Genomic DNA, 22,463 nt, shown 5'->3' on the forward strand with positions numbered 1-22,463 from the left:
AGGTTTACTATATTTATACTTTTCAAAGAAATCTCATGAGGTTACAGTAAATAAAAGTGTGAACTCAGCAGTGATAAAACAGATTGGCTGTTTGTTTTTTCCTCCAATAAAAGGAGTATAGCCAAACAAACAAAAAATGTCTGAGAAGGAAATTGTATTCAAATTTAAGTCATGGGAGCATTTCATTTTGAAAACAGAACCATTTTTGCAATATACTTTCATTAGCAAAAATGCTTCTAGTAAAACGTTGTTACTTTTTTTCAGTGGCATATGCACATATCCCGTGAAGGCCTGCACCAGTATTCAAACATCATGCCTGCTTAGAGAGTCAGCAGAAATGCTGTCTTTAGAAGCAATATACACCACCGCCAGCTCTCTGAGGCATTCACAGGATATGTGCGTATCCTGCTGAAAAACAGTAATAACTTTTACTAGAAGAATTTTTGCTAATGGAAGTATATTGCAAAAATTATTCTATTTGAAATACACCTGTGCATATTTAACGTTTGACCATTCTATTGCTTTAAAAAGGACCACTCAATACAGTTGAATTGCATAATTAACATGTGCGTAATAAAAAGACAATGCAGTGTGTCTCGCAGATGGCTCCATAGCGAAGCGCCCTCTATTGCATTTCTCAAACAGTTGATATTAACATATTTGTTACGTGAACAATGTGATACTTTGACGAATCTACACGAGTGTCACGCTTCATTGGGAAGTGGAGGCTCTATTTAGAGTTCTTAGACCTCCCGACTAAGAAGCAGATTTTATATCCTTTTAAAAATACAACATATATGTTAGAGGCGAACCTAAGAGGTGAATGGAATATATGGACGGATTAATCTAAATATGAAAACAGTATTAAGACTCATATTTGAAAGAATTTAATTTATCCTAGTGAAGCCTCACAAATCAATTACTATGTACCCTAATTGTTAACCATTTTGTTTGACTATGTGCGGTTATGTATACTAAAGTTCACAATTTTTATGTCTTTTTAATATCTATCACCCCTAAGCCGGACAATGGCATAGGGTGTTCTAAAACAGCGGTTCCCAAACTTTTTTGTCTCCTGTACCCCTTGATTAGGCTTTTCATTAATGAGTACCCACTCTCTTCATTACCCCCACCCATCCCTCAAAAAAGTTTTTTTTTTATTTAAAACTATCAGGGTATTGTCAGGTAAAAACAAACTATTATCCGGTATTAATACACTATTTATTATCAGGGTATTGTCAGGTATTAATAAACTATGTATTATTAGGATAAACCCAGATAATAGTTTATTAATACCGGACAATACCCTGATAATAAATAGTTAAGGTAAGTTATATAGCTGCCTGGTTTCCCCTAAAAACGTCCCGGGGGGGGAATCAAAGTGTAATGATCGTAAAAATATTTAAAATTTGTGAGATCAGATCGATATTAACCACCCAGCCACTATGGACGTTTTTAGTTGGAAGTGAAGCAATCTGAATCAAGCAAGCACTAGCAGCAGTACTTTACTTACCAGCACTGACTATAAAACTATTTGGGGATGCAGACCCGCCTTGACTGTGTAAATCACAACCTCGAAGGCACACGTGTCCACGCAGCTATGAGGCTGCAGTGCCGCTTCTAACTGCGCACTCGCAGTCAAAATTTTGTGCACGGCACGGGTGGAGCAGGAGCCAAAGCTGTCTGGTGAAACAGGGTGGTCATTAGTATGTGGACCGGAGTCATCCACATCCAGTTCACTTATTTCAGGTGCAGGGGCTCCCATCTGCCTATATGCCAGGCCAGGACTTCACTTGTCACTTTCTGGCTGAGCGCTCCTTCCTTCCTTCCTTCCACAGTCCCATGATGGTTATTAGTTGATGACCCATTGAGAGTGCCCTGCGACCCTCCCCCACACTTCCAACAATATTTTCACGTACCCCCAACTGATCCGCTGTTCTAGATAACCAATGTTAAGTAGTTGTTTAAAACAATTTATAAAAAAAAAAAAAAAGAAGAAGAAGGTTTATAGGCTAAGTGGAGATGAGTTTCCCTTAATATAAAAGGAAGACACTTTCAAACTGAATGTAAGCCATGGACTATTGTCAGGAAGCCTATCTCCCTCTCTTTATTTTCCTTGACCTGACTGTGCCTTTCCATTCTACTATGCTACATATGTTGAGAAAAACATAATTTATGCTTACCTGATAAATTTATTTCTCTTGTAGTGTATCCAGTCCACGGATCATCCATTACTTATGGAATATATTCTCCTTCCCAACAGGAAGTTGCAAGAGTCCACCCACAGCAAAGCTGCTATATAGCTCCTCCCCTAACTGCCATATTCAGTCATTCGACCGAAAACATGCAGAGAAAGGAAAAACCATAGGGTGCAGTGGTGACTGTAGTTCAAATGAAAAAAATTACCTGCCTTAAAGTGACAGGGCGGGCCGTGGACTGGATACACTACAAGAGAAATACATTTATCAGGTAAGCATAAATTATGTTTTCTCTTGTTAAGTGTATCCAGTCCACGGATCATCCATTACTTATGGAATACCAATACCAAAGCTAAAGTACACGGATGATGGGAGGGACAAGGCAGGTACTTAAACGGAAGTTACCACTGCCTGTAAAAAACCCTTTCTCCCAAAAATAGCCTCCGAAGAAGCAAGGTATCAAATTTGTTAAATTTGAAAAAGTATGAAGCTCAGACCAAGACTCTGTCTTGTAAATCTGTTCAACAGAAGCCACATTTAAAAAAGGCCCAAGTGAAAACCACAGCTCTAGTAGAATGAGCTGTAATCCCTTCAGGAGGCTGCTGTCCAGCAGTCTCATAAGCTAAATGAATTATGCTTTTTAACCAAAAAGACAGAGAGGCTGCTGAAGTCTTTTGACCTCTCCTCTGTCCAGAATAGACAACAAACAAGGTGAACGTCTGATGAAAACTGTAGTAGCTTGTAAGTAAAACTTTAAAGCACAAACCACGTCCAATATTGTGTAATAGGCGTTCCTTCTTTGAGGAAGGATTAGGATACAAGCATGGAACAACTATCTCTTGAGTGATGTTCTTGTTAGATACCACCTTAGGAAAAAACCCAGGTTGGTACGCAGGACTACCTTATCCGTACGAAGGACCAGATAAGGAGAATCACATTGTAACACAGATAACTTGGAGACTCTACGAGTCGAGGAAATAGCTTCCCAAAAAGAACTTTCCAAGATAAAGACTGATATCTATGGAACAAAAAAGGTTCAAACGGAACTTCTTGAAGAACCTTAAGAACCAGGTTTAAGCTCCATGGCGGAGCAACAGTTTTAAACACAGGCTTGGATCTAACCAAAGCCTGACCAAATGCCTGAACGTCTAGAATACCTGCCAGACGCTTGTGCAAAAAAATAGAGTAAAAATCTGTCCCTTTTAAGGAATTAGCTGAAAACCCTTTTCTCAAAAACATCTTGGAGAAAAGATAATATCCTGGGAATCCAGACTTTACTCCATGAGTAACCCTTGGATTCATAACAATAAGATATTTACACCATATCTATGTTCAATTTTCCTAGAGATAGGCTTTCATGTCTGTATTAAGGTATCAATGACTGACTCGGAGAAGCCATGCTTTGATAACATCAAGCGTTCAGTCTCCAGGCAGGCCATCTCAGATTGATTCTATTTAGATGGTTGAAAGGACCCTGAGGTAGAGGGACCTGTCTCAGAAGCAGAGACCGTGATGGAAAGGATGACATGTCCACCAGATCTGCATACCAGGTCCTGCGTGGCTACGCAGGCGCTGTCAAAAACACCAAAGCCCTCTCCTGCTTGGTCTTGACCTCCGGAGGAAATCCCACTCCCCCGGAAGAAAAGTCTGACGACTTAGAAAATCCACCTCCCAGTTCTCAACACCTGGGATATGGATAGCTGATAGACAAGAGTGAGTCTCTGTCCAGTGAATTATTGTAAGACTTCTAACATCACTAGGGAACTTCTGTTCCCCCTTGATGGCTGATGTAAGCCACAGTCGTGTATATTGTCCGACTGAATATGATGTACCTCAGAGTTGCTAACTGAGGCCAAATCTGAAGAGCATGGAATATCACTCCCAGTTCCAGAATATTTAGTAGAAGGAGGGTCTCCTCCTAAGTCCACTATCCCTGAGCCTTCAGGGAGTTCCAGACTGCATCCCAACCTAAAAGGCTGGCATCTATTGTAACAATTGTCCCATCTGACCTGCGGAAGGTCATACCCTTGGACAGATGGACCCGATATAGTCACCAGAGAAGAGAATCTCTGGTCTCTTGGTCCAGGTTTAACAGGGGGACAAATCTGTGTAATCCCCGTTCCTCTGACTGAGCATGCATAGTTGCAGCGGTCTGAAATGTAGACGTACAAACGGTACTATGTCCCTTGCCGCTACCATTAAGCCGATTTCATTCATGTACTGAGCCACCGAAGGGCGCGGATGGAATGAAACACAGCAGAAATTTGAAAACTTTGACAACCTGGACTCCGTCAGGTAAATTTTCATTTCTACAGAATCTATCAGAGTCCCTAGGAGGGAAACCCTTGAGATTGGGGATAGAGAACTCTTTCCTTGTTCACTTTCCACCCATGTGATCTCAGAAATGCCAGTACTACGTCCGTATGAGACTTGCCAATTTGGATGTTTGACGCCTGTATCAGGATGTCGTCTAAATAAGCGGCCACTTCTATGCCCCGCGGCCTAAGGACCGCCAAAGCGACCCCAGAACCTCCATAAAGATTCTTGGGGCTGTAGATATCCCAAAGGAAAGAGCTACAAACTGGTAATGCCTGTCTAGAAAGGCAAACCTGAAAAACGATGGTGATCTTTATGCATCACAATGTGAGGATAAGCATCCTTCAAATCCATTGTAGTCCTCTATTGACTCTCCTGGATCATAGTTAAGATGGTACGAATAGTTTCCATCTTAAATGACGGAATTCTGAGGAATTTGTTTAAGATCTTTAGATCCAAAATAGGTCTGAAGGTTCCCTCTCCTTGGGAACCACAAACAGATTTGAGTAAAAACTCTGTCCCTGTTCCTCTCTTGGAACTGGATGGATCTCGTACACAATGTAAGAATGCCTCCTTTATCTGGTTTGCAGATAATTGTGAAAGGCGAAATCTCCCCTTTTTTTGGGGGGGGGGGAATCTTTGAAATCCAGAAGATATCTCTGGGATATAAATTCCAATGCCTAGAGATCCTGGGCATCTCTTGCCCACGCCTGGGCGAAGAATGAAAGTCTGCCCCCTATAGGATCCGTTACCGGATAGGGGTCCGTTCCTTCATGCTGCCTTAGAGGCAGCAGCAGGCTCCTTGGCCTGCTTATCTTTGTTCCAGGTCCGATTGTCTCCAGACCGCCTTGGACTGAGCAAAAATTCCCTCTTGTTTTGCCTTAGAGGAAGTGGATGCCACACCTGCCCTGAAGTTTTAAAAGGCACGAAAATTAGACCTTTTTTGGCCCTTGATTTGGACCTATCCTGAGGAAGGGCATGACCTTTTCCTCCAGTGATATAAGCAATAATCTCCTTCAAACCAGACCCGAATAGGGTCTGCCCCTTGAAGGGAAGTTAAGTAGCTTATTTATTAAAGTCACGACAGCTGACCATGATATAAGCCATAGCGCTCTGCGCGCCAGTATAGTAAAAAACAGAATTCTTAGCCGTTAGTCTAGTCAAATGAACAAAGGCATCAGAAAACAAAGGAATTGGCTAGCATAAGCTTGTCAAATATATTCATCCAATGGAGTCGCTAACTGTAAAGCCTCATCAAGAGACTCAACCCAGAACGCCGCAGCAGCAGTGACAGAAGCAATGTATGCAACGGGCTGCAGGATAAAACCCTGTTGAATAAACATTTTTTATCCATTGGATCTAAAAAGCACAACTGTCCTCGCCAGAGGTAGTGGTACGCTTAGCTAGAGTAGAAACTCTTCTCTCCACCTTAGGAACTGTCTGCCAGAAGTCCCGTGTGGTGGTAACTATTAGAAAACATTCTTCTAAAAAATAGGGAGGGGAAGAGAACGGCACACCTGGTCTATCCCATTCCTTATTAAAAAAAATTTAGTTAACCTCTTTAGGTATTGGAAAAACATCAGTACACACCGGCACTGCATATTTATCCAGTCTACACAATTTCTCTGGCCCTGCGATTGTACACATTCATTCATAGCAGCCAAAGCCTCCCTGAGCAACAAGTGGAGGTTCTCAAGCATAAATTTTAAATGTAGAAATATCAGAATCAGGTTAAATCATCTTCCCTGAGTCAAAAAAATCACCCATAGACTAAGCATATTGTGAGGTAGTATCATACATGGTTCTTAAAGCGTCTGTATGCTCTGTATCTACCCCCAGAGCTATCTGCTTTCCTTTAATTTCAGGTAGTCTGACTAATACTGCTGCCAGAGTATTATTCACCACCTTTACCATGTCTTGTAAAATAAACGCTATGGGCGCCCTTGATGTACTTGGCGCCATTTGAGCGTGAGTCCCTGAAGCGGGAGTCGAAGGGTCTGACACGTGGGGAGAGTTAGTCGGCATAACTTTCCCCTCGACAGAATCCCCTGGTAAAATAAACGCTATGGGTGCCCTTGATGTACTTGGCGCCATTTGAGCGTGAGTCCCTAAAGCGGGAGTCAAAAGGTCTGACACGTGGGGAGAGTTAGTCGGCATAACTACCCCCACGACAGAATCCTCTGGTGATAATGTTTTTAAAGACAAAAAATGATCTTTATTGTTTAACATGAAATCAGTACATCTGGTACACATTCTAAGATGGGGTTCCACCATGGCTTTAAAACATAATGAACACAGAGCTTCCTCTATGTCAGACATGTTAGAACAGACTAATAATGAGACTAGTAAGCTTGGAAAACACTTTAAATCAAGTTAACAAGCAAATATATAAAACGTTACTGTGCCTTTAAGAGAAACAAATGTTGTCAAAATTTGAAAAAGTGAAAAAAGGCAGTAAAACAAACGAAATTTTTACAGTACATGTAATAAGGTAACAGAGCATTGCACCCACTTGCAAATGGATGATTAACCCCTTAATGCAAAAAACAGATCAAAAAAACGACAGACGTTTTTAAAAACAGACACAACAAAACTGCCACAGCAGAGCTGTGGATTACCTTCCCTATAAACGATTTTGGAAGTCTTTTAAGCCCTTTAGAAATGTCCTGTAGTATTCATGGGACTGCTGAGGGAATCTGGATGATTCATTTTGTAATTTTAACTGCGCAAAAAAGCGCTAAATTAGGCCCCTCCCACTCATATTACAACAGTGGGAAGCTTCAGTTAACTGTTTCTATGCAAAATTTAAGCCAGCCATGTGGAAAAAACTTAGGCCCCAATAAGTTTTATCACCAAACATATGTTAAAAAACGATTAAACATGCCAGCAAACGTTTTAAAACACATTTTTACAAGAGTATGTATCTCTATTAATAAGCCTGATACCAGTCGCTTTTACTGCATTTAAGGCTATACCAACATTACAGTGTTATCACCAATGTACGTTAAAAAACGATTAAACATGCCAGCAAACGTTTTAAAACACATTTTTATAAGAGTATGTATCTCTATTAATAAGCCTGATACCAGTCGCTATCGCTGCATTTAAGGCTTTACTTACATTACTTCGGTATCAGCAGTATTTTCTTAGTCACTTCCATTCCTAGAAAAATATTTTACTGCACATACCTTATCTGCAGGAAAACCTGCACGCCATTCCCCCTCTGAAGTACCTCACTCCTCAGAATGTGTGAGAACAGCAAATGGATCTTAGTTACGTCTGCTAAGATCATAGAAAAACGCAGGCAGATTCTTCTTCCAAATACTGCCTGAGATAAACAGCACACTCCGGTGCCATTTAAAAATAACAAACTTTTGATTGAAGAATAAACTAAGTATAAAACACCACAGACTCTCACGACCTCCTATCTATGTTGAGGCTTGCAAGAGAATGACTGAATATGGCAGTTAGGGGAGGAGCTATATAGCAGCTTTGCTGTGGGTGGACTCTTGCAACTTCCTGTTGGGAAGGAGAATATATTCCATAAGTAATGGACTGGATACACTTAACAAGAGAAATCTTCTTTGTAATTTATGCACTGGAATGTCAAGGTTTTGTATACTGTCGATTCTATTTTTTTTTGTTTCTCTCTGCCTATTAATAAATAAATAAAAAAAAAAGACAATGCTATAACACTTGCTCTAAATTTCACAAAAGCCGTTGATTTTTGTTTCTGACAAATTTATTTTTCCCATTTGCCACCCCATGTATCACTGTATCATGTGACAGCCATCAGCCAATCACAGACTAGTATACGTATACCATATTGACTTGTCCAAATGCTCAGTAGGAGCTGGTACCTTAAAAAGTGTGTGCATATAAAAATAATGTGCAAAATTTAATAATAGAAGTAAAAAGTCTCTTAGAACTGCATGCTATATCTGAATAATGAAAGTTTAATTTTAAAGTATCCCTTTAAATGATTGCCTATATCTCGGGAGAATTTGGAAATTTCCCCAGGAAAGGGTGAGAGAAACCCAAGTTTCAGGAAAATTAAAAATACTGAGGCAACTTGGGACACTGAATATTGAAACAGTCAACTGCATTTTTCAATTAAATCCATAATATTTATCACCAATTAAATTTTAAATCCATAATATTTATCACTGATATATAGCATTGACTCATAATAGAAATAATGTAATTACCAGCAAGCACTTGAGCCATAGGTTTGACACCCCTATTCTAGATATTCCACAACACTGAAATAAACATAGATTTGTTTTGGCATACAAGAGCAGGGATTGGAAAATAATCAAAAAATCTTAGTAAGCCTTAGTAGACTTGATTACCGACAACAACCTGTAAATGAATGTGCTCCCTAATCTGCTTAGTTACTAACAAAACAAATTATTCAGACTTCAACTAAATTAGGAATGGTCAACTGGTGGCGCATAAGGGACCCTCTGCACTAGATATTGCAGCCACCAAGCAAAAGCAACAATTAGATTGTGTGCTATAGCTTGTGTGCTCTTAAGAAAAAAGTGGAACTAAAATGTGTGCTTTAGGGACATCTGGTGGGTGGGCAAATAATTTAACTATTCAAAAGAACCCCTCGGGAGGGGAAAAACAGCAGATACGAGGGTTCAAGGCAAATTTAAATTAAATCTCGCCCTATGCACTGGACATTTTTAGAAAATAGAATACTTGTATGTTTAATAGCCATACATTCACATATAGCCCTTAAAGCTTCTAAAGAATTGATCTACACCCCCCATGTGTTAGGAATTTGGCCACCACTGAATTAAATTATACATTTTAAACTAAACAATGTGAATAAAACCTACATTAAAAATATAACCAACCCAATTCTAGTGCTTACAAAGTCTAATGTCTCCAACAGAACCTTCTGGCGCCCCCATGTTGTAAGATTTATCCATACATACCTACCTCTCAATGCTACTGAAAGTATATTGAGATCCTTGTTTTGTCTCTATCTCAAAGTCAAACGACCTAGTGGTAGTGGTACCACGTGCAAAATTAACACAATTGATCTCATCAAAGCGAACATGTACAGGTGGCTTGTGTACGTAGATAAATCCACGTTCCAGGGGATAAAGTAGTCCGGAGGTGGCTTTGTAGGAGCAAGTGATGCACTGAGCTCCTGAATGACTACAAGAAAAGAAAAACAAAACATTTATAAATCATAATGTCACAGTATATAGGTATGTGCTATTATTCTAGATCTCTCAGCCCCACACCCTCCCCTTTGTTTCTTCACAATTAGTATATAATCCTATTCTGTTTGATTAGTTTCCTAACAGCATATCTATAAACCTATTTGTAACCGTTTGATTTTTTTCCCACTCTCACCCTTGAAAATTTCCTGGTACAGTGATCTTGCGATTTACAAGAGCCTTCATCACACGACTGACCATCTCATATAAGCAGCCTGACATATCCTTCTTCAGCTTACCCTCATAGCGCTTTTCAACTTCTTCGCTGGAAAAGCACAAGTCAGCGGAGAAAAGAAGAAGAAAAAAAAGATATGATAGAATTTGACAAACCTTTTAATATAAAAAAAAGGGTAAACTTTAAGAAAAAAAGCAACTATAACAAAAAACACAAACTGTCCTAAAACAGCAATAGCCAATATACGAATCAGACACAGTTTTAACTTTTTTAAATCATAAACAAGTAATAGCAATAATAATACAGTAAAGATAAAATACTTTGCCCTATTTACCATGCTCAAAATTTTAGCAATAACATTTCAGAAAGAGAGTACTCATTTTGGGAAGAGTGAGTGTATTAAAAAAAACAAATAAAAAAAAACACAAATTGTTCATTTATGTTTATTTTGCATATGAAATAGTTGTCTCTGCTAATTGAAAACACAACCCAATGAAACGCATTGAGCATGTATCAAGAGCAGACCTCATCAGCTTTTCTATTTACACAAAGTCTTCATCTTATTTCTCACTGTTTACTCAAACACCAATACATAGAGGGAACAATGGAAAAATTAACATTTTAGTATTCCTTTGTTACACCCCCCACTCTACCAAGTAGGATTATAAATCTTATTATAAAATATATTTACACTTTAAAAATAAAAATGTGGTTTTGCTTGTACACTAATATATTTTTCATTGCAACGTTCTTAAAGGGATAGAAAAGTCAAAATTAAACTTGCAAGAATCAGATAGAGCATGTCATTTTAAGACACTTTCAAAATCACTTCTATTTTTAAATGTGCTTTGCTCTCTTGGTATCCTTTGTTTAAAATTAATACTCACATATCCTACACTAGTGGGAGCTAGCTGCTGATTGGTGCCTGCACAAATTTGTCTTGCGTGATTGGCTAACTAGATATGTTCAGCTAGCTGCCAGTAGTGCAATGATGTTCCTTCAGCAAAGGATAACAAAAGAATGAAACATATTTGATAATAAAAGTAAATTTAAAATTGTATATTCTATCCGAATTGTGAATTAAATTTTTGGGGTTTCCTGTCCTTTTAAAGTCTGAAATTTACCATCACTAAGTTACTGAAATTTTAAGTATAGGTGGGGATACCACTGGTAAAATAAATGTGTTATTTCAAATGAAAAAATACATTCTAGCAGATAAACTAAATCATCAGAAACACATTAAAGGAAAAAGAAAACAAGTTCAGAAATTCACAAATGCATATTCTGTACCAAAAAATATTTTTGTTTCCATAAAAACAGCTATTCCCATGCTAAGAAATACACTTTGTTTTTAGGTTTATGAAGTGTTACTGTCTATCAAGAGAGCTGTGGGTTATTTCTTTATGAGCCAGTGAGCTTCCTTCTTATTGACTTGGTTATGTAAATATATCAACACATTGTGTATTGTATTCATTGAATATTTACCACGTTCACACTGAAAGGCAGTTTAACACCATAGTATTTTTTTTTTTGCTTTTCTCTAGCGCCCCCTATTGACAGTGTGTGTAGTGATCTATCTTTTCTCCTTCTCATTGACCAGTTGTTCAAATATACATTTGCTATCAGAACAGAAATATAGTAAAAAAACAGAATTTATGCTTACCTGATAAATTACTTTCTCCAACGGTGTGTCCGGTCCACGGCGTCATCCTTACTTGTGGGAATATCTCTTCCCCAACAGGAAATGGCAAAGAGTCCCAGCAAAGCTGGCCATATAGTCCCTCCTAGGCTCCGCCCACCCCAGTCATTCGACCGACGGACAGGAGGAAAAATATAGGAGAAACCATATGGTACCGTGGTGACTGTAGTTAGAGAAAATAATTGATCAGACCTGATTAAAAAACCAGGGCGGGCCGTGGACTGGACACACCGTTGGAGAAAGTAATTTATCAGGTAAGCATAAATTCTGTTTTCTCCAACATTGGTGTGTCTGGTCCACGGCGTCATCCTTACTTGTGGGAACCAATACCAAAGCTTTAGGACACGGATGAAGGGAGGGAGCAAATCAGGTTACCTAAACGGAAGGCACCACGGCTTGCAAAACCTTTCTCCCAAAAATAGCCTCCGAAGAAGCAAAAGTATCACATTTGTAAAATTTGGCAAAAGTGTGCAGTGAAGACCAAGTCGCTGCCTTACATATCTGGTCAACAGAAGCCTCGTTCTTGAAGGCCCATGTGGAAGCCACAGCCCTAGTGGAGTGAGCTGTGATTCTTTCAGGAGGCTGCCGTCCGGGAGTCTCATAAGCCAATCGGATGATGCTTTTAAGCCAAAAGGAAAGAGAGGTAGAAGTCGCTTTTTGACCTCTCCTTTTACCAGAATAGACAACAAAGAAAGAAGATGTTTGTCTGAAATCTTTTGTAGCCTCTAAATAGAATTTTAGAGCACGGACTACGTCCAAATTGTGTAACAAACGTTCCTTCTTTGAAACTGGATTCGGACATAAAGAAGGTACAACTATCTCCTGGTTAATATTCTTGTTAGAAACAACCTTTGGAAGAAAACCAGGCTTAGTACGCAAAACCACCTCATCTGCATGGAACACCAGATAGGGCGGAGAACACTGCAGAGCAGATAACTCTGAAACTCTTCTAGCAGAGGAAATAGCAACCAAAAACAAAACTTTCCAAGATAGTAACTTAATATCTATGGAATGTAAAGGTTCAAACGGAACCCCTTGAAGAACTGAAAGAACTAGATTTAGACTCCAGGGAGGAGTCAAAGGTCTGTAAACAGGCTTGATCCTAACCAGAGCCTGAACAAATGCTTGAACATCTGGCACAGCTGCCAGTCTTTTGTGTAGTAAGACAGATAAAGCAGAGATCTGTCCTTTTAGAGAACTTGCAGATAATCCTTTCTCCAAACCTTCTTGTAGAAAGGAGAGAATCTTAGGAATTTTTATCTTATTCCATGGGAATCCTTTGGATTCACACCAACAGATATATCTTTTCCATATTTTATGGTAAATCTTTCTAGTTACCGGTTTTATGGCCTGAACCAGAGTATCTATCACAGAATCTGAAAACCCACGCTTTGATAGAATCAAGCGTTCAATCTCCAAGCCGTCAGCTGGAGGGAGACCAGATTTGGATGTTCGAATGGACCCTGAACAAGAAGGTCCTGTCTCAAAGGTAGCTTCCATGGTGGAACCGATGACATATTCACCAGGTCTGCATACCAAGTCCTGCGTGGCCACGCAGGAGCTATCAAGATCACTGAGGCCCTCTCCTGTTTGATCCTGGCTACCAGCCTGGGAATGAGAGGAAACGGTGGAAATACATAAGCTAGGTTGAAGGTCCAAGGTGCTACTAGTGCATCTACTAGAGTCGCCTTGGGATCCCTGGATCTGGACCCGTAGCAAGGAACCTTGAAGTTCTGACGAGACGCCATCAGATCCATGTCCGGAATGCCCCATAATTGAGTTAGTTGGGCAAAGATCTCCGGGTGGAGTTCCCACTCCCCCGGATGGAATGTCTGACGACTCAGATAATCCGCTTCCCAGTTTTCCACACCTGGGATGTGGATCGCAGATAGGTGGCAGGAGTGATCCTCCGCCCATTGAATTATTTTGGTCACTTCTTTCATCGCCAGGGAACTCCTTGTTCCCCCCTGATGACTGATATACGCAACGGTCGTCATGTTGTCTGATTGGAATCTTATGAATCTGGCCTTTGCAAGCTGAGGCCAAGCCCTGAGAGCATTGAAGATCGCTCTTAGTTCCAGAATGTTTATCGGGAGAAGAGACTCTTCCCGAGACCATAGTCCCTGCGCTTTCAGGGATTCCCAGACCGCGCCCCAGCCCACTAGACTGGCGTCGGTCGTGACAATGACCCACTCTGGTCTGCGGAAGCTCATTCCCTGGGATAGATGGTCCAGGGTCAGCCACCAACGGAGTGAATCTCTGGTCTTCTGATCTACCTGAATCATTGGAGACAAGTCTGTATAGTCCCCATTCCACTGTTTGAGCATGCACAGTTGTAATGGTCTTAGATGAATTCGTGCAAAAGGAACTATGTCCATTGCTGCAACCATCAACCCTACTACTTCCATGCACTGCGCTATGGAAGGACGTGGAACAGAATGAAGAACTTGACAAGTGCTTAGAAGTTTTGACTTTCTGACCTCTGTCAGAAAAATCCTCATTTCTAAGGAATCTATTATTGTTCCCAAGAAGGGAACTCTTGTTGACGGAGACAGAGAACTTTTTTCTATGTTCACCTTCCATCCGTGTGATCTGAGAAAGGCCAGAACGATGTCTGTATGAGCCTTTGCTTTTGACAGGGACGACGCTTGTATTAGAATGTCGTCCAAGTAAGGTACTACTGCAATGCCCCTCGGTCTTAGAACCGCTAGAAGGGACCCTAGTACCTTTGTGAAAATCCTTGGAGCAGTGGCTAACCCGAATGGGAGGGCCACAAACTGGTAATGTTTGTTCAGAAAGGCAAACCTTAGGAACTGATGATGTTCTTTGTGGATAGGAATATGTAGGTACGCATCCTTTAGATCCACGGTAGTCATAAATTGACCTTCCTGGATAGTGGGTAGAATCGTTCGAATGGTTTCCATCTTGAACGATGGTACCCTGAGAAATTTGTTTAGGATCTTCAAATCCAAAATTGGTCTGAAAGTTCCCTCTTTTTTGGGAACTACGAACAGATTTGAATAAAATCCCATTCCTTGTTCCTTTATTGGAACTGGGTGTATCACTCCCATCTTTAACAGGTCTTCTACACAATGTAAGAACGCCTGTCTCTTTATTTGGTTTAAGGATAAGTGAGACATGTGGAACCTTCCCCTTGGGGGTAGTTCCCTGAATTCCAGAAGATAACCCTGAGAAACTATTTCTAGTGCCCAGGGATCCTGAACATCTCTTGCCCAAGCCTGAGCAAAGAGAGAGAGTCTGCCCCCTACTAGATCCGGTCCCGGATCGGGGGCTACTCCTTCATGCTGTTTTGTTAGCAGCAGCAGGCTTCTTGGCCTGCTTACCCTTGTTCCAGCCTTGCATCAGTTTCCAGGCTGGTTTGGGTTGTGAGGCATTACCCTCTTGCTTAGAGGATGCAGAATTAGAGGCCGGTCCGTTCCTGAAATTGCGAAAGGAACGAAAATTAGACTTATTCTTGGCCTTGAAAGGCCTATCTTGTGGAAGGGCGTGGCCCTTTCCCCCAGTGATGTCTGAGATAATCTCTTTCAATTCTGGTCAAAATAGAGTTTTACCTTTGAAAGGGATGTTAAGCAATTTTGTCTTGGATGACACATCCGCTGACCAAGACTTTAGCCAAAGCGCTCTGCGAGCCACGATTGCAAACCCTGAATTTTTCGCCGCTAATCTAGGTAATTGCAAAGCGGCATCTAAAATAAAAGTTAGCCAACTTAAGTGCGTGAACTCTGTCCATAACCTCCTCATATGGAGTCTCTCTACTGAGCGACTTTTCTAGTTCCTCGAACCAGAACCACGCTGCTGTAGTGACAGGAACAATGCACGAAATGGGTTGTAGAAGGTAACCTTGCTGTACAAAAATCTTTTTAAGCAAACCCTCCAATTTTTTATCCATAGGATCTTTGAAAGCACAACTATCCTCGATAGGAATAGTAGTGCGCTTGTTTAGAGTAGAAACTGCCCCCTCGACCTTAGGGACTGTCTGCCATAAGTCCTTTCTGGGGTCGACCATAGGAAATAATTTCTTAAATATAGGGGGGGGAACAAAAGGTATGCCGGGCTTTTCCCACTCCTTATTCACTATGTCCGCCACCCGCTTGGGTATAGGAAAAGCGTCGGGGTGCACCGGAACCTCTAGGAACTTGTCCATCTTACATAATTTCTCTGGAATGACCAAGTTGTCACAATCATCCAGAGTAGATAACACCTCTTTAAGCAGTGCGCGGAGATGTTCTAATTTAAATTTAAATGTCACAACATCAGGTTCAGCTTGTTGAGAAATTTTTCCTGAATCTGAAATTTCCCCATCTGACAAAACCTCCCTCATGGCCACTTCAGATTGGTGTGAGGGTATGACAGAACAATTATCATCAGCGCCCTCCTGCTCTTCAGTGTTTAAAACAGAGCAATCGCGCTTTCTCTGATATGTAGGCATTTTGGATAAAATATTTGCTATGGAGTTATCCATTACAGCCGTCAATTGTTGCATGGTAATAAGCATTGGCGCGCTAGATGTACTAGGGGCCTCCTGCGTGGGCAAAACTGGTGTAGACACAGTAGGAGATGATGTATCATGTTTACTCCCCTCATCTGAGGAATCATCTTGGGCAATTTCATTATCTGTAGCAGTACTGTCCTTACTTTGTTTGGACGCTATGGCACAATTATCACACAAATTTAAATGAGGAGACACATTGGCTTTCATACATATAGAACATAGCTTATCCGAAGGCACAGACATGTTAAACAGGCTTAAACTTGTCAATAAAGCACAAAAAACGTTTTAAAACAAAACCGTTACTGTCTCTTTAAATTTTAAACAGAAAACACTTTATTACTGAATATGTGAAAAAGTATGAAGAAATTGTTCAAAAATTACCAAAATTTCACCACAGTGTCTTAAAGCATTAAGAGTATTGCACACCAATTTTCAGAGCTTTAACCCTTAAAATAACGGAACCGGAGCCGTTTACAAATTTAACCCCTATACAGTCCCAGCTATAGCCTTTGCTGTGACCTAACCAAGCCCAGAGGGGAATACGATACCAAATGACGCCTTCTAGAAACTTTTCCAGCTACTTTCAGATCCTCACACATGCATCTGCATGTCTTGCTCTCAAAAACAACTGCGCAGTAATGGCGCGAAAATGAGGCTCAGCCTACAACTGGGAAGGCCCTCCCTGACTGGAAAAGGTGTCTAACATAGTGCCTGCCGTTAAAAAACGTTCCCCAAGTTTATAAATGTGAATTATCAGCATAAACCTGTATAAAATGCCCAAATAAAGCAATCGATTTAGCCCATAAAAGTGTCTACCAGTTTTATAGCCCATATTAAGCCCTTTATTCTGTTTGCTTGACTAAGAAAATGGCTTACCAGTCCCCATGAGGGGAAATGACAGCCTTCCAGCATAAAACAGTCTTGTTAGAAAAATGGCTAGTCATACCTTAAGCAGAAAAGTCTGCTAACTGTTTCCCCCAACTGAAGTTACTTCATCTCAACAGTCCTATGTGGAAACAGCAATCGATTTTAGTTACTGTCTGCTAAAATCATCTTCCTCTCACAAACAGAAATCTTCATCCTTTTCTGTTTCAGAGTAAATAGTACATACCAGCACTATTTTAAAATAACAAACACTTGATAGAAGAATAAAAAACTACATTTAAACACCAAAAAACTCTTAACCATCTCCGTGGAGATGTTGCCTGTGCAACGGCAAAGAGAATGACTGGGGTGGGCGGAGCCTAGGAGGGACTATATGGCCAGCTTTGCTGGGACTCTTTGCCATTTCCTGTTGGGGAAGAGATATTCCCACAAGTAAGGATGACGCCGTGGACCGGACACACCAATGTTGGAGAAATAAGAAAGAGTATAGTACTGTGGGAAAGAAAGCGAAGGGAGAGACAATTTTGAAATCTTTTACTAGTAGTTAATCCACTGGGGTTTTTTTTTTTTTTTTTGGGTTTTTTTTCCTTCTTCTTTTGCAACTCAAGAAAACAGTCCTATAAAGATAGATTCGGGTTATAACTTACTCGCTCATATTGAGGGTCAAACTGATTTCCTCGTCTTTTGAGAAAAGAAGGATTAGGAAATGGTAACGGGTCTGTCCCTGCTTTATTGGGGGATCCAAACTGATCTATGGAAGAAAGGAGACAAAGCTAGTTCACCTCCATACATCAACCACCACCTCAGTTCCTGGATACGAATTAGGTATTTACTTAAAAATGGTATTAAAAAAACAGTATGCGATTGTAATATAAAATCTTTATGTGTAGCTAAAAAACATCAACTTTGCAACACACTCATTATTTTGTTCCCTTTTCATTTAACTCTAAAAATTGTTTTTCTAAATTCCTCTGGATTTCTGTAAAGTAATGTATGCCGCCATGTTTGAACCTGGTGCACAAGCCCTTACAGGATATGTGTGTATGCCACTTTAAAACAATAATAACGTAAAGTTAAGTATATTCCAAAAATGCTATTAAAAAAAGTGAAGGTAAACTTTCACGAATGAGTGCCAGGTTTTTAAAAATGCCATTAAAAACAGGGAAACTTTCATTCATGAAAGTTTACATTTCAGCAATTTTGTTAAAATACTTACCTTTTCTTCTTGCAAGCCGGAGCAGCAATTCCCCCGCCCGCAGCTCATCTCTTCTTACGTCAGCAATGACAAATCCGGCTTCCTCCAATCACAGCGTGGCCTCAGGCAATGTTTGCTCTGGGGGGGAAGCCGTGATTGGATAAAGCCGGAATTGAGATGAGCTGCAGTCGGGGGAAATCGCTGCTCTGGCTTGTTTTTAATATTTGTAAAAACCAGGCACTCATTTGTGAAAGTTTACCTTCACTTTAAATTTTAAACGGAAACGCATCTATGCACATTTAAAATTTGAAGTTTCTATCTCTAAGTTGCCTCTTATGGGTCCCCCCTGCTAAAGACAATTGGGGACAGACATAAAACAGAAAATAAAAGAATGTTCAAACAAGGCAGTGTGAAACATAGGATAATCTGAAAGGGATTCCACACAGGTTTGTTTGCACAGAGAAAAACAGAAAACTAGTTCAAAAATGGTCGAGCCCAATACTTTATAGAAACTAAAGCTTTACACTTAAATTTTTAATATTTGAATACAATTGTAAAAATACATCTACATATTATTCTAAAGGCATATCTTTGCTTTGAATACATCATTATGTCTAGCATGTATTTACGGTTTAACATCCCTTTAAATGTTGACATACACACATGGTCAATGTCTAATTTCAGGTATTCATTAAGAACTCATAATGACTTCTTATTAACTATGAAGGAATTAACAAAAAAAAGAACATGAAACTGCTTACCACAAAAAACATTTGCCTCTGGTCTTTGTGTGGTAGTAGGAACAGACGCAATACTGTTGTGTAGGGAATTTTGTAGTCAAATGTTTTGCCGTGCAAGTGCAAGAATGAAGGATATATACGGATATCATATCGTCCACGTGGAGTTAAGCACTGCAGCTCCCTAAATATGCAAACTGCATCACCTGTTGCTTGTATGATATCTGCCTTAGATACAACGTTCTTTGAAAAAGCCTTAAAAGAAAAAAAAAACACAGTAAGTAAAGCAAAATTAAAGTGATGGTAAACTTTCCCCTTTGCAGAACAGATCTGAAATGTAAGCGATTTTTAGATGGAGTTTAATAAATCAGTTGTAATGAAGATGCGCTTTACTTTTTAATGTAGCGCTGAAATTCAAATACCCCATGTTCCGGCCACCCACTTCAAAACTACTTTTTTTTTTTTTATGAGCCAACGGTTTGAACTGATCTCCAATCAACGCTCTAGGCATATGGCTTTTTTTTTGTAGCTAGAGCACTGATTGGAGAACAGTTCAAACGCCGGGTATTTGAATGTCAGTGATACATTAAAATATAAGTTAAAGCACATCTTCATTACAACTGATTAACCCTTTGAGTGCTAATGACGGCTCTGAGCCGTCACAGAGTTTCTCAGCCGTCATGAGCACTCTCCCGCCTTGAGGGAGATCTGGGGGCTCCTAACCGCTCCTACCCCGGCGATAGTGCCTGTAGAGTGACAGGCATTGCCGGGGCTTCACGTGATGCGTGGTGATGACGTCACAGCGCAACTTTGTTAAGTATAGGAGGAGGGGGCATGCTACTTGGAAGCCTGTATCTCAGGCATCTAAGCAGCTACAGACCCCCAAGACCCACTGTTGGAAAGGTAATTGCCTAACCTTTCCAACAGTGTAAGTCTTGGGGGTCTGTATATATTTTTCCAAAAAAAAAAACACCTTAGAAAATATTAGCACCCAGGTGGGAAAGTGCTTAGCACTCAAAGGGTTAATGAAACTAAAAGATGGCTAACATTACGGATATGTTTATACAAAGGGGAAAGATTTACCATCACTTAAAAAAAAAACAAATCACAATATCCAAATGTGAAAAGGGAATAAAGGGCATTAAAATAACAGTGACCTCCACTGGATCTCCACCATCATCCTGCGATGGAGGAACATAGAAGCGGATCTCCATGAGAGAAACTTCTGAGTCATCATTTTGATGAAACTCAAGAGTCACTTCATTCTTCCCGGTGGTGCACTGAGATACATTACTGAGAGGGAGCTCAAAGGCAGTCTGTTCCCCAATATCAAATGCAAGTAGCTGCCCTAGAATGTCAGAAATAAGACTGTTTAATGAGCTTTACAGGCAGTAAAAAAAAGGAAGAGAAAGTAAGAAGATAATCAGCACCAAATGTATACAATATTTAGCTTGAAGAGACATGAAACCCCAAGTGTTTCTTTTGTGATTCAGCATAAATTCTAAACTACTCTTCAAGTTTCCTCTATTATATAATATATATTGCAAGAAGACAGGTTAACATGTTTAAAAGGGACATAAAATAAAAAGTATTCTAGTACTGTTTGCAAAGAAAAGTGTATTAAGTCAGCTCCAGACTGGCAATGCACTAATGATCCAGAGCGGACTTAAAAAAAAAAAAAAAAACATTAAAGGGCCAAAATAGTTGAAAAATTGCATGCTATAATTTGCTACTGCAAAGGGGTTAAACTCACAGTAGAAGTACAACTCGGGACCCACAGAACACTGCTGGCCCCAAGCAAAAACCACTGCTGATCCAATCAACAGTGCTAGTCACGTGAATCTGATGTGAAACTAGCTCTAATGACTGGATAAACTGGTTTCCGCTTGGGACAAGCAGTGTTCAGTGGTACTTCTACTGTGTGTTTAATCCCTTTGTGGGAGTTAAACGCACAGTAGTGCAGGGTTGATAGTCTTAAAATTAAATGCTCTAAAGAATTAGTGCATGTAATTTTAACTTATGGCCCTTTAAACACTAAATACAAGTATAGTATTGAGGTTCTTCCCTGCCTCTAGATATGGGTGCTGGCATATTGAAATCTAGTTTTCACTACATTCCAACGCTGAAGTGTGTGCACAGGTGCAGAAACTCTCCACGTGTCTGCAGTAAAACCTAGGTTCCAAAATGGCAGCACCCTTAATTAGCGGGGTCTGCATGGAATGTATTTAGCATTAACTGTCTGTGTAACTTATTTCAAAGTCTGAACAAGCAAACTTCAGTAATGAAATGCACTTTATGACTGATGTTATGTCCATTCAAATAGGATTCTTTCATATGCATGCAACTAAATACAAATAGAAAGGGAAATGAAACCCAAAAATTCTCTTTTGTGATTCAGACAGAGCTCACCCTTTTTAAAAAAGTTACTAATTTACTTCTGTTATCAAATTGGCTTTGTTCCCATGATATTATGTGGTGAAGAGATACCTAGGTAGGCTTCTAGAGCAATGCATGGCAGGAAATAGTGCTGACATATAGTAATCTTGCAAATGGGTAACATTCTTGCAAAACTGCTGCTATATAGTGCCCCAGAAATGGGCCGGCTCCTAAGCGTACTTTGCTGCTTTTCAACAAAAGATACCAAGAGAACAATGAAAAAATGATAATAGAAGTAAATTAGAAAGTTGTTTAAAAACAGATGCTCTATCTGAATCATGAAAGAAAAATGTAGGGTTTATTATCACTTTAATCTAGTACAATATCAAACTTACTCACTGTAAGAGCAATCAAATTGTCGAACTCATTACCTAATTAGTTAGTGAATGCCAATATCTTAGATACATTTAAAAATAGTTTAGATACTTTTCTGGCTAGAAACAGAATTCTTGGATATGATTGCTTGTGTTTAATGGGTCACCTTTTAATGGGATTAATTTAAGCTCAACTGGAGATTTTATTGTAAGTATATTAAGATTTGTATAGGTTGAACTCAATGGACGTCTGTCTTTTTTTTTGTATAAATCTCATCAACTATGTTATATAAGCAAAAAGTAAATGATTGAGAAAAAGTAGAAAATTCTGGGACGGGAGAGCACATCACTACAAAAAAAAGAAGAAGGGACAAGAAAAGTACTGTTGCTAGAGACAAATAATGATGTCTCACCTCCAAACCGAACACTTCCCCAGTTCCAGCCTTTTACAGAGAGATCTTTTTCAACTAGATCTACTTGAAAATGTGACTTAAAATATTCAGACAGCTTCTCGTATTCCTGAGAAAAAAAAAAGTATTTCCATGTACTTAAAAGAAAGCTCATGATGATTTTATATATATATATATATATATATTTTGCTGTCTTCTATCTTTTGTTATTATTACCCACATTCATGCAATGCACCCTGGCAAATCGTGATACTGTTCGTGAGAGTGCACTTGTCCTATTAACACTATATATATATATATATATATATATATATATATATATATATATATATATATATATATATATAT

The 22,463-nt window shown here is 39.6% G+C and overlaps 1 protein-coding gene across 1 annotated transcript in view; it reads right to left on the minus strand.

Moving 5' to 3' along the window:
* SSRP1 (structure specific recognition protein 1) overlaps positions 1 to 22,463 on the minus strand; it is a 39,675-nt gene that overhangs the window by 10,488 nt on the left and 6,724 nt on the right. The window contains exons 3-8 of the mRNA XM_053692277.1: positions 22,119 to 22,224; positions 20,113 to 20,303; positions 18,980 to 19,210; positions 17,671 to 17,774; positions 9,888 to 10,016; positions 9,465 to 9,686 (exon numbers count right to left, since the gene is read on the minus strand). Coding sequence (XP_053548252.1) covers positions 9,465 to 9,686; positions 9,888 to 10,016; positions 17,671 to 17,774; positions 18,980 to 19,210; positions 20,113 to 20,303; positions 22,119 to 22,224 — 983 coding nt within the window. The remainder of the gene's footprint in view (positions 1 to 9,464; positions 9,687 to 9,887; positions 10,017 to 17,670; positions 17,775 to 18,979; positions 19,211 to 20,112; positions 20,304 to 22,118; positions 22,225 to 22,463) is intronic.

The sequence above is a fragment of the Bombina bombina genome, chromosome 9 (genome assembly GCF_027579735.1).
Source record: "Bombina bombina isolate aBomBom1 chromosome 9, aBomBom1.pri, whole genome shotgun sequence".
In the NCBI taxonomy this organism is placed as follows: Eukaryota; Metazoa; Chordata; class Amphibia; order Anura; family Bombinatoridae; genus Bombina; species Bombina bombina.